Source organism: Xenopus laevis, chromosome 1S (assembly GCF_017654675.1).
Source record: "Xenopus laevis strain J_2021 chromosome 1S, Xenopus_laevis_v10.1, whole genome shotgun sequence".
Lineage (NCBI taxonomy): Eukaryota > Metazoa > Chordata > Amphibia > Anura > Pipidae > Xenopus > Xenopus laevis.
This window is the reverse complement of record NC_054372.1, coordinates 78,666,033-78,684,786: the sequence shown is the minus strand read 5'-3', so window position 1 is coordinate 78,684,786 and position 18,754 is coordinate 78,666,033. Positions and strand designations below refer to the sequence as shown.

Below are 18,754 nucleotides of genomic sequence, written 5' to 3'. Positions count from 1 at the left end.
CTGCAGGGCCCTTCTCTCTCTCTTTTTTTTTTTTTACTATGGTAATATTGACATTCAGCTGGAAAGGCTAGAAGCAGACATCAAATGCCTAGACACTGGTAGAAATGTATCCTTCATCAGTCTCCTGAATATACCATTAACATTCACAGAATGTTAATGCAGAATGCATAGAAATTGCACCGAGGAGCACTATTACAACAGTACTGCAGACTGGAGGGAATACAGTTCACTTGGGGCTTTCCCTTGATGCATAGAAATTGCACCGAGGAGCACTATTACAACAGTACTGCAGACTGGAGGGAATACAGTTCACTTGGGGCTTTCCCTTGATGGCATTTCCTTGGAGATTTCTGGAAACACTTGTTTACAATTGTACGGCATCTGTTTATCAGACACCTTTATCCACTGCTTGTATATGGCAAAGTTTTTTGCAGAGCTCCTTGGCTGCACATTGGGAGACAAGGGTGTGTCTCCTGAGATTGAGGTGAGTCCACAAGGGAAATAATGTTGCTGTATACCCACAGTGTGCTGCATGTGATTACGTGGATGGGGTGCTGCATTGCTGGACCTCTCATCTTGTACAGTGTCTGTTCAATTACCCCCAAGGGAAGCTACAGAGGAACTTTCCTAGTATTACCCTACAACAAGCAAACACAATAAATTACATGATCCAGATCACTTAACAATATTTACACATGAATTTGCTTGGTTTCATCTTTTTTTAGACAAATCATAAGCAACACTTCTATGTATGGTATTCTGACCATTGTGCTAAAAGATTTGTTGCACCAATATTTATGTAGAAATAAATTATTTTGAATACTGAATTGAAAAAATGATTATGTTTTATTGGAGGGGTACTCGTGTTAACCAGTGCCTATTTATACTGCCCATAGCAGTAAAAGGGAAAATGTTTTGCAGCAGTGGGTTAATGAGCAGCACAGTAAGATGAAACAGTGTGCTTTTAGTGTGGTTGAAAGTGCTGGATTGCAGTAGTTTATTGATTCAGCACATGTCTGAGAATCAGAGAAACCATGTCCTGTAGACAGTTGTCAACATGGTTTCACATTAAGAGAGATGCTTGTAGCTGTATAAGAAGTGTAAGAAACATGGGTTTGCTGAGCACACACTGGAATCTTTAGAAGTTGGCCAAGTTTTTGATCACTAATGCTTTGGTACACCTTCTATTGTAACGTTTAATGGAAATGCTAATATGTTTTCTTATGTGATTAATCATGAGTTCATCTTCTTTCTATCTTCTTAAACAAGCCTTTTCTCTTTAATGTCACAAATCTTTCTTATATACCAAGAACTTACAGTATGTTCAACTCATATTGTCACTTTGCCTAGACAAATTCAAAAGGGCTTTTGCCTTATAGAACTGCATTTAAAGATGATCACATTATTTGATGCTATAAACCCCCCCAAAAAATGTTTACGTTGTAGACTTGCAATGACAACTTTATTCGCAACAATTAACGTGATACTGACCCCTTCACATGAACATTTTAAATTATGCAAAATCCGATGCCCAGGAGTTTGCTTCACTGAAACTGCTGTGTGGCGCTAGAGAAACCAAAAGTACAGACTCTTCATGAGCACCAGAAATCTGGTTTCTCCAATAGAGTATGATGGCGCTCAGCAAAGTGTTTGGGCTACATTTTTAGACTGTTCTTTAGTTGAAAACAGAGCAATTTTGCTGAAACAAAGAGTACTGTTCTGCATCAGTTAAAATGTTGATGCTGGTGGTTAGTATCACATTAAACAAAATAATTATCAAGTATAACAATAGGGCTCAAAGGGCCGTATGAGCTAATGCAACACTAGAGACTATACAGGGAAAAAAAATAAGCCAACACAATTCTTTATTAAACAGTTCAATCAATTTTGACAGGGCTATCATTTAAAAAAACTGATCACAAAATGAAGCTTGATAGCTGCAACTCAAGTGCTTAGATTGCTGTTCTGCTAAATTGCTATTTGTCGACTTATGCAGGTGGCAACTGCAACACCACAACACCAGCAAGTTAAAAGGGTAAAGACTTTATGTAAAATAGTTGTAACTAAAAGTACAATGATTTGCTTCCAATGCAAAGAAATACATTTTGCTCTTCGATGCTTCTTTCCAATAAAGGCCAACTAAAGCCTATGACAAAGTCACTTAACAAGACCGTATCTAAAGTTGTTTAGGGCTTTTGTGTATATTTCCCCTTTAGTGCAGTTATTTAATTGCTGCATTTAGTATCACTGTTAGCACTACTATTTGACTTCAGTTACTTTTCAAACAAAATAGTTTAGTTGCAGTTTTGAGCTATGTGTTGCCTATGGCATTTAGTACCTGTGGATGAAGGTACCTGTGGATGAAGGATAAAACACACCAGATTTCCCCCTCTCTTGTGGTACACAGGTGAAATAAATGGTTAGATATTTTAGATACGTTGACTGTCATGTATACATGGTTCCAGGACATAACCAAGATATTTATTAGCAGAGCACCTTCCCTCTGGCTTTATGCTTAAGGCTTAGACCACTTTTGGGATTTGCCAGTGAGCAGCCAGAACTGTGGAATTCAGTGCTGTCAAACTTTTTTCATGTAGTTCGGGATAAAACACTACACAATGTTTTGGAGTTTAACAAAATAATGATATCATGAAAAGATGTCAACAAATGTCTTAGGCAGGAGGGTACTACTCTAGTTAATTAGCAATTTAAAACAGTCTGTAATCACGGCTTATAATGATATAAATTACAATGTACCTGCTCAAGTGCAGCTTTTGACTGCTGACCCACACAGTTAAGAGACTATGCAGTATGTATTCCCTATAATTACCATGCATTTTAGGTATCCATGTTGAAAAATGTGTAATTTCTCGCTTTTACATAATAACCAATATTACTATCACTGATGCTAAATAAAGGCTGCCCTATAGCCCTATAAAAAAAACCTTCTGTTATTGATCTCTATCATGACTGTTATATGTTGTTTTTGTGGATGACTCTATAAAGGTTAAATGCAGACTCTCTTGTGCAATTCATGAATTGCCACTTTTGCATTATTTTCAGGCTTTGATGGGCAGGTAGATTTTACCTCTAGGCAATGGCATTTAAAAGAGTTGGGAAAATGTGCCCCGGGATTTAACTATTTGCTTAAAGGAGATATACATATTAATAAGAATTTTCAGATATACTTCGACCAAGGCCTTTTAACATGAATGCTTTGGGAGTCTTTCCTCTCTCTAACTAGGATATCCTTTTGCAAAAGATTTTTGAACACAGTTATAATGCTGATCTTGCCTATGTCTCCTTGAATGACACACTGATTTATTCATTGTCAATAACTGCAGACAGGAGTATTAAAATGAAGCCTACAGTGAGCAGTAAATGAATGAATAGGAAATTCTATGCCATACCTAACATGCTAATTCAATTCAAGACACATCCTGCCTAAACATTTATCCTCATCTAACAATGTCAAGAAACAGACTGCACATCATTTTGTTGAGTGCTTTAAATTTATTACTGAACATATAAAAAAAAATCTAGTCCAGAAACCACATAGCATACATTTAAATAGCTAAGCAGATCTGAAAGTTGGAAAGATCAACTGTGTCATGGCCTCTCTTCATCTCTCCTCATAATAATGTCAACAACTGTATGGGTTGCCAGGATTGTCAAAACTTTGTGCTTAGTCAGGCAAAATGCCTATTGATCCCACTAGTAAATGATATTGCAGTTGCTTTGGGACCCTTAAACTGCTTTAGTTATACACTAATTGGTTTGGGAAAAAAAACTTTTAAACATTCATACCTGCATTCTTGGTACAGACTATTCATTTGTTTAAAGGAGAAGGAAAGGCTACAATAAAGAAATGTCTATATAAATACACCAGTAAACCCTCAAAGTAATGCTGCTCAGAGTCCTCTGTCAATAGAAACACAGCATTTATTTCCTTCTATTGTGTGCTCGTGGGCTTCTGTATCAGACTTTCTGTTTTCAGCATAAACCTCCAGGGCTAGGGCTTGAGCATGCTCAGTTTGCTCCTCTCTCCCTCCTCCCCTCCTTGTTGTAATCTGAACCCAGAGCTATGAGTGACCAGGGAGATACTCAGGCAGGAACTGATCTCACACCAAGCTAATATGGCAGCTGCTATCCTAAACAAACAGATAGAGCTTTTAGAGCTGTTTACTCAGGTATGGTAAAGCATTCTGCAGAATAAATATAGTGTTATAGCTTGCATTATTGTGGCTAATCATACCCATCACAGGAAAACAGGGAAACATTGTTCTCCTTAATATGGAATCTCCACTACACACAACACAGTATTTTCATTGCCATAATATTCTAAGTAATTGGTTCTGGTACTAAATAAGCTCCATAAAATCAAGAAATGTTTTTATGCCACTTCACGCCTGGTTGTAAATCTGGAAAAAAACTTTAACAAAAGGAAGCATGGAGAATACATCAGTTTTTACATACAACCAACCACATTTATCTGTTAGTATAAGACATTTTTAATATAAGATAACAAAACAATTTCACTAAGCCAAAAAAGCTATCTATCTATCTATCTATCTATCTATCTATCTATCTATCTATCTATCTATCTATCTATCTATCTATATATCATTTGTCCATATATTGCAATATATTTAAGATTGCCAACTACTTCATCCCCAGTATGACTAGTCCTACACTCATCTTTCATCTGATTCATTAAGAATTCAGTTGTGGAATTATACATTTTACAAAGGGACTACGTTTTACCCGCAACTTACTTGCTGCTTTCAAAGTAAAACTCCCAAACTTGGCTGCCCTTTTATTAGACACCAGTGGGATCACCTGACTATAGTTGGAAAGGGTGGGAGCTACAACAGGGAGCTGGCCACTGCTCCTGTATAAATGATAACAAATTAGGGAAAGTTGTGCTCACCACTAATTTCTAAAATATTAAGCGGGGGTGCAATGAGGCTGTGACCACAAAATTCACATAGACAAATACAAGAGATCCTCTGCACTCAACCCATTATCAATATACATTTTATTTGAGACTTTTACTTTGAAAGCAGCAAATAAGTTGCGGGTAAAGTTGAATGTAGGACTGGCCATACCGGGGATGACTTTGACGTAGAATGCCAGTTTAATTATATTGCAATATATGGACAAACGATCCCTGTTTTGTTTAAAGGGTAAGGCATTTTTAGTAGCTTAAGGCACAAAATGTTTCAATGTCCTTAATATATTAATAATGGGTTGAGTGCAGAGGACTCTTGTATTTATCTATGTGAATTTTGTGTTCACAACGTCATTGCACGCACCGTTTAATGTTTTTAAAAATAAGTGGTGATCACAACTTTCCCTTGTTTGCTTGTTGAGTTCTTGAAATATTTTTAGTAATATTTTCATTCCTTTAATGCCCATTTTATGTAAGACAATATTTTATTTGCTTTAGTAGCCACAGAATGACACTGCCTAGCAACTTATGGTTTAGGTTATGATTATTCAAATAAGAACTGTTTCTAGGGTCGAGGTGTGATAAACCTCACATTCGAATTTACATTCGAGTTTGTTCTTTTAAATTCAAATTTGTGAGTTTTTGAAATTTGAATATTTGAATTTTAATGTGTTATTCAAACCTTAATAAATCTTCCCTAAAAGTAAATCAAGCTTTGGAGTGTGGTCTGGTTCCAATTATACCCTTTCAACCACATACAGGACGATTTAGTCCACAAAATAGGTATTGTGGTATCTTACACCAAGGGGGTGATATATCAACAACTGAATTTCAATTCAGATATGATTTTTTTTCGTACTATAACTCATGAATTCTTGAATGTTCGATATTTATTAAGCACAAAAATTTGCAAAAACGTGAATGTAAAAAGCTTGTGAGTTTATGTAGAAGTCAATAGAAGCTGTCCTAGGCAAAATTTACCAATTTTTTCAATTGGCGTTTTTCAAATGTTTCTATTGTTTTTGAGAGCTTGTAGACCCAGTGGAAATAATGAGTAGAATATGAATTCTATGTATTTTAGTTTTTTATGGTTGTATTCAGTTTTTACATTCAAATGTTTTAATAAATAAACAATGGAATTTGAAAAATATATATAATAAATAGGTTGTCAGTCCAAAATATTGGCTGATACCCCTTTTTAAATAACCGCACAACCTTGCTTTTTCTGTTTGCTACAACTACAATTTTGAAAACACAATTTTTAGACCTGAAGACCTAAAAGGGGTTGTTGGTCTTTAAATTTTTAGTATGATGCAGACAATGATATTCTCCGACACTTTGATATTCAATTCAATGGAGTAACTACCAGGGACCAGGCCACCTTCAGAAAAAACTTTGAAAGGCCCGGTCCTAGCATGCCTCCTTCCCACCCCACTGTTGACTGCCTGCACTCACGCCACTTGTTTGTTTGTGGCAGCAGTGGATGGGCAGAGAAAATAAGGAGTCAGAAGGGGCTAGAAGAAGGAAATTCCATACAGCAGACCCTGTGGACCAGGCCCCCTTGCTTCCCCCCCCCCCCGCAGCCACAGGGTCTGCTGTATATTAGGCCAGTGCATAATTTTTTATTTGTTGTTTTATAATTACTTAGCTTTTTGTTCAGGAGCTCTTCAGTTTGGGATTTTGCGATCTACTTGCTAGGGTCCAATTTACCTTAGCAAGCAGGCACTGGTTTATACGAGAAACTTAAAGAACAATTCAAGGAAATAGAAACAGAAGTAATAAAAAGCAAAAATAACAAAGAAAATTGTAGCCTCGCAGAACAATATTTTTTGAATGGCGGGGGTGAGTGGTGCCATTTGAATGTCAAAAATGAAGAGCAATTGAATATACCATTCTATAACATTCTGAAAGTTAGCCTGAAGTTGAACCATCCCCTTAGCCACACCCTTTGCCCAAGCATAGAACTACTTTGAGATTTGATACCATCTTAGAAAAAGAGGGATAAATACATATAGGAATCATTATGTAAACAAATAGCTTTGCTTTATTTTCAGAAGGGATTAAAATGTGTAGCTGCTAAAGGTATCTAAACCTTTGTTCACAATGCTGCTCTGTTGATGTACTTCTGGTTGAGTCTTTTAGGCTAAGGCCACACTAGGCGATAGCGCCGCGATTTGACTCGCGGCGACTTTTCGCCGCGACTTTTAAGCCGCAATCGCTGGGGAAACTTTTGCGCTGGCGTCTTAGCGAGGCAATTTCGAGCGACAGTAGAGAAAAGATCGCCGCGTGTGTTTTTACGCTGGCGATTTTTCGCGATTCCCCATAGACGCCAGCGCAAAAGTTTCCCCAGCGATTGCGGCTTAAAAGTCGCAGCGAAAAGTCGCCGCGAGTCAAATCGCGGCTATATCGCCTAGTGTGGCCTTAGCCTTAGGAGAAGCCTGTTCAGTTGATTGTCAGATCTATTTCACTTTGCATAAGATTAATATTAAACCTTGGAACAAATATTAATCTTAGTTCTTTGAATGTTGCCTAAATGTTGTGCTAATGTTGTTTGTAGCAGTGTCTTAAACTGTGTAAACAATGTTCTGCCTAGTTTTTTTTATAGTCACTGACATGGGAAGAAGGTTCCTCATCAAAGGGGAATCTGAGGAATGTAGCTTGTCCCCCATTTAAAAGGATCTTAGGCTAACACCTCAGCTCAAAAATACAAGAGGATCTCATTTACTTTAAAGCTAATTAAATAAGTAGTTCACCATTAAAATTAAGACAGAGTTAATCTGAAAAAAATATGTGTGAGGCTGGGGCTCGAAGGGCCCAACAGAGGAACTGATATCAAAGACCCATCAACAGAACTTGTTTCTTGTTGAGAAAAACATTGTTAACCCCAGGTTTGAGAGAGTCATTATTCAAATGTAACTGATTACAAAAAGTATTTTTAATAAAACATTTTCACACTGGATACCAGCTCACTGATTATTCCGTGTCTGTGTCAGTGTCTGTGTGTTCTGTTTGTTGCTTTATTGCATTACAAACATGGGCATCCACAGAAGATTGTTACCTGTGACTTTGGGAATCTAATCTAACCTAACATCGATTAGATTCCCAAACTCACAGGTAACAACCAGCTCTCTCAAAGCTGCTACAAACTGTTCTGTGGATTCGCCATTACGCTGTTCACATTGGCAGAATTTTTATCTTTCAGCAACCACATTTAGGGGCAGATTTACAAAATTCGAGTGAAGAATTCGAATGTAAAAAACTTCGAATTTCGAAGTATTTTTTGGGTACTTCGACCATCGAATTGGTTAAATTTGTTCGAATTCGAACGATTCGAAGTAAAAATCGTTCGACTATTCGACCATTCGATAATCGAAGTACTGTCTCTTTAAAAAATACTTCGACCACCTACTTCGGTAGATAAAACCTACCGAAGTCAATGTTAGCCTATGGGGAAGGATTTAATCGTACGATCGAACGAAAAATCCTTCGATCGATCGATCGCAGGATTTGCGCAAAATCGTTCGACTTCGATATTCGAAGTCGAACGATTTTAGTTCCCAGTCGAATATCGAGGGTTAATTAACCCTCGATATTCGACTATTGATGAATCGGCCCCTAACTCTTGGCACAAAAAAGTTCTTTATAGCAGTAAGAGCAGTTTCATAAGTATCATCAGCTAATGGTAATGTATAGAATATACGCTCCCAGGCAGCGAATAAGTTAAGCATGCTTTCTAGCAGCAGAAATCTCCCATTGGTCAGCAGCAATAATGCAATTTTCAAACATACGGATCCAAGCAGTAAAAGGTATGGTAGGCTCACCAGGGTTTGGGAGAAAAGCTGCAGGCTGTTGCAGAGGTAGAAGAGACATCTCGCTGCCAATTTATTGTGTTTTGATAGCTGAGGATGAGTAGAGTATAACGGTGCTTTATTAGCAGATTCATGCAGCCATTACTGTTCAACAGTAGCTAGTTCTAATATAGAAAGTACTATGTACACAGTTGTTGATACATTTGTATAAACACCACAAATACCACTGCTGGAAATGTTATTTTATGATACATTATGTGCTGTTGTTTTTTTTACCACACAATGACCCTCAAAAAAATCAGATCCTCCAGGATTCAATGGTCAGTGATCCATGTCTTCTACATTATTGCTGTACTGTGGGAATCTGCTATGTCCAACTGTGCTTTTGCTTCAGTGTTTGATTTGATATTTTTCCTGTGTGAATTTATCAAGTTTTTGACAGTGGAAACATCGTTGTACACATGCACATGTGTTTACAATTTTGAGAATAGCATGTTCTGACAACAATGGCAACAGCAAACTCTCTGTTGCTGTCATAATTTTCTCATTATACAATGTATGAGCCAATGTTGACTCTACTCCTTAACATTAAAAAAATGTTTTTGTTTTTGCTCGGAGATAGACTCTGGTACATACAATATTCCTTTTATGTAGATTAAAAGTTGAAAGTGATACTGATGCAATCAATCCATATGGTGTGTGCACTTGATGGAGCAAAACTGGACACTCCTGCCCAGTACCCACTGTTATGGGCACCCTCTGGGATCCATCAGCAGCAAATAATGTGAAATGTCAAAGTGGGTAACTGGTGCCAATTACTTCACTATTTAACCAAGCCTTTACATACATAAGGGAGTTCTAGATAAAAAGCTGCTCTTAAACCGAGTATACTGGGAAGTATACTTGGTTTAAAGGAACAGTTACGTCAAAAAATTAAAGTGTTTTAAAGTAATAGAAATATAAGGCAGCGTTGTCCTGCACTGTTAAAACTGCTGTGTTTGCTTAATAAACACTACTATTGTTTATATAAATAAGCTGCTGTGTAGCAATGGGAGCAGCCATTCAAAGGAGAAAAGGCTTAGGTTACACAGCAGATAGCAAATAAGCTCTGTCTAATGGTGTTATCTGTTATCCATTAGTTAACCTGTGCCATATAGCCGTTTTTCAAACTCCCTTCCATTACACATAAAGCAAGCAAGAACTGACCTAATACCCACTTAATTGTTTCATTTATGGCTAGTCAATTTTCAAGATTATGCTTTCCTTTAAAGACAGAGAGGTCAAACAGCCTTTATGTGGACGCAGGGTTGCTATTTTTAGCATGGGGATGTCTGTTTTTATTTTATTTGGTAAAGGCCATAGATTATATCACATTAAAATACAAACACTAGTATCCCTAGTAAAAAGTTTACTCATTTATAACATCAGTCAAAGTAAAAATGCTTTTGAAGGCATTAATTTTTTATGAATGCATAAATATAATTTGTAATTGAATAAGCCCAACTCAGCAATAAGACTGTGTTGCCCTACTTATGCATGTTTGAAAAAAGATAAGGGTAAAATGCTTATGAACCTGAAATACAATAAAAACACCCAATAATGTAACTGGAGGGGGCGGGCCCTGGTGCAAGATGTGCAGCCGGGCCCCCGCCCCCCTCCGCACAAGATTATTTGCTCCGAAATCGGCAGTGCGCGAGCTGCCGGGGGCCCTGAGGGGGTGCGGGCCCTGGCACCCCCTGCTCCCCTGGTAGTTCCGCCACAGAAACACCATACCAGTCATAACATACAAATTACAATAATTTATTTCGTGTTCAAATTTTGTTTTAACTATTGACTTTTTTTGCCAAAAAGCTAATGTGAACATTTCTTCTCATGAACAGTCCCGGAGTCAGTCCCGAAGCAACCGAAGCCAAAGCAGCAAAATAAAGGTATGTGAAGTATTACTTTTTTTACAGAAAACTTTTTTTCATACTGAAATGATGTTACTACAGAACTTTGTTTAATTGTAAGTGATGTGGTGCAGGTACTGTTGTATACTGCTAATATGGCAATATAGGGAAAAAAGATGATAGCGGTGACCTGCATTGTGTAGTAAGTAACTCATTGGAAGTAACTCATCTGTAAAAGTATATTTTACTGATTAGCTGTACATCAAATCTCTTTATTGAAGAAGCAGATATCTTGACAGCTGACAATGGTTTTGTGCTGCATTATCTTGCTACACATACATTTATAGGCATAAACATGTCAAATAACCTTGGTACACTGGTATGCCTAAGTCAAAGATGTAATAGTTGTTGTATATACAGTAAGTCAGTAAAAAGTAAGTACAAAGTACTGTGTAGCTAAACAATGTGCACTCTTTCCATAATGATCATGGATACGGAAAGTCATCTTTAAGCACAATATATGACCAACTTTAGTGAACTGGGATATTAAATGCTAGAAATATTTTGGACTGGCTAGTTCTTGAAGGTAAATCATTTTATCCACAAATATAACATTTTGAATAAATTAACAGCGTTTCATAGGGGCAAATTCCCTAACCTCCGAAAATTCGCCAATGACGGCTTTGCTCATATCGCAACACTTCGCCAGGCGTAGTCTCGCCAGGACAACGGTAATTCACTAAAATCCGAAGTTTCGCCACGGGCGCTGTACACTGTGGCGTTGCGCTAGCGTTACTGCGCCAAGTGAAGCGAAGTTGTGCTAGCGTTGCCTAATTTGCATACTGCGGGAAGTTAAAGTTCAATGGACGTATATATTGCAGTAAATACATTACACTACACAAGCCGGGAAACCTTAATAAAATAAAATATAGGGATGCACCGAATCCACTATTTTGGATTCGGCCAAACCCCTGAATCCTTCACAAAAGATTCGGCCGAATACCGAACCCAATCCTAATTTGCATATGCAAATTAGGGGTGGGAAGGGGAAAACATTTTTACTTCCTTGTTTTGTGACAAAAGTCACACAATTTCCCTCCCCCACCCTAATTTGCATATACAAATTAGAATTCGGTTTGGCAGGGCAGAAGGCCAAATCCTGGCCGAATCCTAAACCGAATCCTGGATTCGGTGCATCCCTAATAAAATAAAGTTGTTTTATTGCCCTACAAATGAGCCCAGTGTATAGTTTATGTGTCATATGTTAGGAAATGTAGGGGGGAAGCCGGTTACCCCCAAAAAAATTCACGCTCTTTTTCAGCCTATCACCCTGAAAAAGGAAAAGACGCTAGCATTTTTTAGGAAGTCCTATCTACTCTATTGCACTTTGCCTGGTCTGAAGATGAGAAAGCAAGTCTGTCGCAAGAGGTATCGTTCAGTAAAATCCGCATCTTAGTGAATTTGCGTAGTTACGTCCATTCGCCAGAGCGTAAATTCGCCAGGCGTTAGGGAGTGAAGTACCGCTAGAGTCTCCTTCACTAGCGAAGATACGCCAGCGACTGTTACTAAATGGGCCAAGTACCAAAATGACGAATCTGCAAATTTTCGTCTGCGTTAGTCACTTCACCCTTTAGTAAATTTGCCCCATAAAGAGGTTTGTGTCGATTAAAGACAGTCTCAAAGCAGTCTGTCTCAATGGAACAAGGCAAGCCATGTATTCTAATCAATCCAAGAATGGCAAAAAGTACTTTTACATAGGTACCCCCCAGTGAAACATATGTAAATTCAATGGCATGAGAAAATCTGATTAAAGGGGTTGTTCGCCTTAAGATAACTTTTAGTATGATATAGAGAGTGATATTCCGAGACAATTTGTAATTGATTTTCATTTTTTATATTTTAAGGTTTTTGAGTTATTTAGCTTTTTATTCAGAGCTCTTCAATTTGCAATTTAAGCAATCTGGATGCTAGGGTCAAAATTAATTTAGCAACCATGAATATGAGACTGGAATATAAATAGGAGGGGACTGATTAGAAAGATGAGTAATAAAAAGTAGCAATAACAATACATTTGTAGCCTCAAAGAGCATTTGTTTTTTTAGATGAGGTCAACAATGCCCATTTGAAAGCTGCAAACAGTCAGAAGAAAAAGGCAAATAACTGTTAAAGGGGTGGTTTACCTTTAAGGTAACTTTTATTATGTTACAGAATGGCCAATTCTAAGCAATGGCCAATTCTAAGCAACTTTTCAATTGGTATAAAAAAAAAAATAATGAAAACCAATTGAAAAGTTGCTTAGAATTGCCCATTCTATAAAATAATAAAAGTTACCTTAAAGGTGAACCACTCATTTAACAGGAAATAACATATTCCTAAAAAATAATTTGAGGCTTTATGGTTCGATGGCTATCCAAGGGCCCCCCCTTTGTGGCAGAAACCTATTATCCAGAATGCTCCATAATACAGCATTGCCATTTCCAATAGAGTCTGTAAATTACATACACTGTCATATTTGTTTTCAACAGGGACAGCCTGTTAAAGATACAGTTTCATTAAAAACTTTATTTATACAAAACACCTTGGGGCCTATTTATTAAACCTCACTTTTTTAAATTACACACACTGTCATATTTGTTTTCAACAGGGACAGCCTGTTAAAAATACAGTTTCATTAAAAACTTTATTTATACAAAACACGTTGGGGCATATTTATTAAACCTCACTTTTTTTCTGGTTGACTTTTTAAATTGGAATATTATAATTTATGGAGCGACAATTCAAAAAAGTCGAATCGCATGATTCGCATTGATGCTCAATTTTGTTGTGACTTCTTGATGCTCCGAATTTTTCGAGAACTTTTATTGGTAAATTAAGGGGATTCAGGTTGGAGAGTTTGGTCGAATTTTCTTTTTCAATGAAGTGAGAAAAAGTCGAGTTTTAGTATATAACCCCCTTTAAGTATTTAAATTCATAAGCACACATATCTTATCAATAAATTTACTACATACATAAAATTTTGTTCATTTGAAGGGCTTGAGTTACTGTAAAAAACTACTGCCTATTCAAAAAAATATCAGTAGGATTTATCATGGTTGGTTAAAAAATGGATTAAAATTATGCCAACATCTGGAACAATTGATCTGGGAAGAAGATATCGGCACACAAGGCATTACCGTTGCTTGACAAAGGGGCGTGTCCCCGAAATGTTGCATTTCCGCACAATAAACGAGCAGGGCCCTCCCTGCAACGGTAATGCCTTGTGTGCCAATATCTTCTTCCCAGATCAATTGTGAGGTTCCTGGATCCTCTAATATTGTGCACCGGGCTGATCTCCCCAAGGGTGTGCGATTGTTCTAACATTTGGAACAAGGCCAATGTGAACTGTAAGCATCATAGTTTCAGATCATGGGTAGATTTATGACAAAATAAGTTGGAATGAATTGATGCAATGGGGGTGGGGTGAAGAAGAGACCTCGCACACAGAGTTGGTTGTATTCATTAGGGCCTCAAATCAGCAGGAGGCATATTCCTTACCTGCCTACTAATAAATCTTTTTGGCACATCTATTTAGAGCCTTCTCATCAGGCAGCTGATTGTGGGTCTCAGCTCAGCTTGTGGTACTGCATGAAAATGTAATAATAATTCTGGCGAAAGCAAACACCTGCTGCTGCATCTCTGATTATTCATTAATTGGCAGGGTTCTGAACTTACAAATAAATTACTCTTGAGAAAGCATTTCTCTTGTAAAAAAATGTCAAGCCAAGGTGGAGACAATTCTACAATTTCTCCTCTTCCATGCAGTGACAATGAGAGCTGCTGCTTTTGCACTTGAAAAATGAGGGATACCCCTAATATGTTTTCTAGGATTCCAGTTCTATAAGAAAGGTTTTTTTCTCTAATTCATGCTTTGTGATGTTTAGAATCTAAATATCTTAGTAGATATAAGAACAGGTATGGGATCTATTACTGTATTACTGTACCATAATGCTTGGGACATGGGGTTTTCTGGATAAGGGGACTTTCCTTAATTTGGATCTCCATACCTTAAGTCTACTTAAGAACATTTAAACATTTAATAAACCTAATAGGATTGTATTGCTTTGAAGATAGATTCCTGCAGTTTAGCTACCTTCAAGTACAAGGTACTGATTTTATTACAAAGAAATTCGAAATAACTTTTAAAGATTTGAATTATTTGCTTAAAATCAGCTGTAAGGGAGATGGCCTTCCCATATTCCAGAGATTTATGGGTAAGGAATTTCCGGATTAGTGATTCCATACCTCTACCTCTATAAGGTTTAGTAATGGTGATGGTAGAGACTGAGTTTTGTTGGTGTTTCAGCAGTACATCTATTTTCTAGGCACCACATAGTATTAATTAAGGAACATATGGGAGTTAAGAAATAGGATCTCTGAAGAAGAAACCCAAATGGTGGATTTACAGGGAATGGAAAGCCAGGAGGGTTGAATGGAAAGGGGGGATTGGCAGGCTGGGTTAAACAAAAGAAGACAATAATAAAAAAACAACATACGTGCATGTTAATTGATTCCTAATTAAATTGCCCACAGTGTGTGTGAATGTGATAGAGACCTTAGAGTTTAAGCTCCACTAGGGCAAAGAATTATGAAATACATAATCTTTATACTGTATATCACTGCAGAATTTGTTACCCCTGATAAAGTATAGTAATGAAAATAATAAAAACAATAATAAAATTAAATTATTCTGGCAAAAGACAGGTGCTAATTAATAAACTTGAAAAGAATCAGGAATTTTGTGAATCATATGATGGTTAAATTAAAAGACATCCAGCATAAAAAGCTGTATAATAAAAGTCTCTCAGCTGTCAATTATATACTGTATTTCATACCCTACCTCTCTGATATAGCAATAACATTCACTTTGCATTCTGACATTATTCTCTGACTGATATTTAGAATAATATAATTAGAAAATATACTGTATAAATGCAGTATTTTATGGAGACTTTGCATGGCACAATAATAGTAAAATAGCCTTATAAAGCAACAATGCTCCAGAGAGCAAATTTGATATCCCTGAACTGCAGTCTAGTGATATTTTTTAATAATCTGGCAATATAAAACCTGAAGAAAATAAGAAAAAGAATAATAAGCTGTACTTTGCTGCTATATATACTAAACAAAGTTGCCTTTAAATTTGGAACAGAATTAAATGACCAACTATTAGATGACATTTTGTTATGCTGATTGTATGTATGCTGCCAGACTGGTAAGATAAGTAGTTATTACTCTGTGCTATGGGTTCCTCCATCGAATGTGTTCATGTTTAAAGGGTATAAATCCCCCCTCCACATTGTTACCCCCCACAAGAGATGCAAGCATATAAAGCCCACACTCATGTTAGGGAAACAATAGTCACACATATGCATAATGAGGAAGTTAGAGCCACCATGGCAGAGAAGAGCAACAGACACATTTTGTTTTTTTAAGATCTTCTGATGAGCCTAGAATTTGTGCCTTAAGCCGGGTAGCTACCTTAGTTAGTGTGGGGGAAGCCCAGCTCCAGGCTATTACTAGTTGTGAAGCTTGGTAGTACATGTACGGATGAGTGGCAGCCAACCCCCCTCTTTTTAATGGTAATTGTAGTGTTTGCAGAGAGATCCTGGGTTGTTCACCATTCCAGAACAGTGATAGCATATGGCCATTGAGGTTACGGAATGTTATGGAACGCTGAGTTTTGATTATTATCGGGGATTGGTGAAAAGCATATGTAAATTTATGAAGCATTTTAAATAGGTTTACCCTACCTATGAGCATGAGGGGGAGGTGTTTCCATCTCTCTATTCTGTTTTCTAAATACCTTATAATAGGGTTAACATTAAGCTCAGTGTGCTTTGTGATGTCTATGTGGAGCATAGTAGTAAGTCCTTCCCTACTTTTGGTAAAATAATTATCAATGTTTCCCTCATAGACTGTGGAAGGGGTTGCACTGTATTATTCAGTTGGGTTAACAGGGGTGTTAATTTTTTCCTGTGTTGTTTATACCATTCCCCAGGCATACCATCTACCCCTGGGGTTTTCCCTGAAGGGAGGGCCCCTATGGCTGTTTCCACCTCATCCGGCGTGATTTCCTGTGCTAGCTTATGGGAGGCTTGTTCTGACAATTCTGGCATTGGAATGGAGTCTAGGTAAGACTGAAGGTCCTCTGGGGTAGCCTGAAGTTTACATATAACTCTACATAGAAATTTGTAAATGCTTGGTTTATTTCCTCTGGGGACGAGGTGAGCTCTCCGTTAGGTAGTTTAATATTGGTGCCTCGTCCCTAGAGAGGATTGCCAAGAGTTTACCCATTTTATCCCCATGTTCAAATATATTTGAACATGGAAAAGCATACTTTTTTTGTGAGTTCTAACTGTGCTAGGTTGAGGGCTTCTTGGCATTGTTGCCATTCCCATAGTTTTAAGATATTGGGTTCTGTCACATACTTAAAGGGATCCTGTCATTGGAAAACATGTTTTTCTCAAAACGCATCAGTTAATAGTGCTACTCCAGCAGAATTCTGCACTGAAATCCATTTCTCAAAAGAGCAAACAGATTTTTTTATATCCAATTTTGAAATTTGGCATGGGGCTAGACATTTTGTCAATTTCCCAGCTGCCCCTGGTCATGTGACTTGTGCCTGCACTTTAGGAGAGAAATGCTTTCTGGCAGGCTGCTGTAACATGGGTTTTTACTATTGAGTGTTGTTCTTAGATCTATCATTCAGCTGTTATCTTGTGTTAGGGAGCTGCTATCTGGTTACCTTCCCATTGTTCTTTTGTTTGGCTGCTGGGGGGGGGGGAAGGGAGGGGGTGATATCACTCCAAATTGCAGTACAGCAGTAAAGAGTGATTGAAGTTTATTAGAGCACAAGTCACATGACTTGGGGCAGCTGGGAAATTGACAATATGTCTAGCCCCATGTCAGATTTCAAAATTGAATATAATAAAATCTGTATGCTCTTTTGAGAAATGGATTTCAGTGCAGAATTCTGCTGGATCAGCACTATTAACTTTTTCAAAATGAATAAATTTTTTTTCCCATGACAGGATCCCTTTAACTTCTGCCTCAACCACTATTTGGGATATGTGGGATTTTATTACATTCCTATTATGTGCCTTAATGTGACTTATAAATTCACATCTGATATACGCTTTGAGTGCATCCCATGACACATCTAGAGGGGTTTACCCTTGATTTGCGGTCAGGTAAGTATCTATACTGTTCTGCATATGTTCCATCAAATCCTGGTGGTTTGCCCAATATGGGCGTCGGATCAACGCTGTGATTTCATCCGACATTTCTATCTCTTCCCTTATTTCCGTTGCATGCAACTTGTCGCAGGCCTTTTGTCGCAGCACGTCGGATCGCACTGAAAATGTCCGTGTAGTTCTACCCTTATGCTTATCCAGCTTCGCATCTGTAATTGCATTGAAGTCTCCCATTAGTAAAATGGGTGCCAGTGGGAGATAGAATTTTGTCCATGATATTATATAGCGTTCCGTCATGGAATGGGGGCGGGATGTACACATTCACCAGAGTAATTAGCTTTCTATTCAATGTACCCTGTACAATAATGAATTTACCCTCACCATCTGTCATGATCTTATGAATGGTGGAGGGGCAAGATTTTCATATCAGAATTGCATTCCCCAGGCCCCTCACATTCCATGAGATTATGTTAACTGCAGCCATTTTTAATCTGAGAGGTGTAGCGACCACTGGGAAATGTCAGTACCCCTAAATGTATACAATTGGCATATAGATATGTTCTTGACACTGCGTAAAAAACAAACATTTAACTTTCCCTTACCTCCCTACCCACTCCATTAATAATCAACTTTGAATGAGTTTACTCCCTTAACTGTAACCGTTGTTACTTGGAGGTTAGTGCCTTTCAAAGTCCAGTGTGTAAGCCATGAGCTCTCGTACCATTAGGACTGCATCAACAGTAGTATGTACCCCTTTATGTAATATATTTATAGTCCCAAACGGTTCATACTTGCCAGTCCCTCAGTGTAGGAATTCTCTTTCTTAGTCTTTGCAGGAGATATCAGTGTGACGGCCTTCCAGGTGTGGTTCTC

General features: G+C 37.7%; 1 protein-coding gene across 2 annotated transcripts in view; it reads left to right on the top strand.

Annotated features, from left to right (window-relative positions):
- Positions 1-279: 279 nt before the first annotated feature.
- Positions 280-18,754, top strand: part of rasgef1b.S (RasGEF domain family member 1B S homeolog) — a 249,683-nt gene continuing 231,208 nt past the window's right edge. The window contains exons 1-3 of one of the 2 annotated variants that reach the window (XM_041579782.1): positions 453-484; positions 10,641-10,688; positions 16,687-16,819. Coding sequence is in view for 1 of the 2 variants with exons in the window: in XM_041579783.1 (XP_041435717.1) it covers positions 416-484; positions 10,641-10,688 (117 nt within the window). In the remaining variant the exon portion in view is untranslated. Of the gene's footprint in view, positions 485-10,640; positions 10,689-16,686; positions 16,820-18,754 lie in introns of both variants that reach the window. The other variant, XM_041579783.1, reaches the window with a different exon arrangement.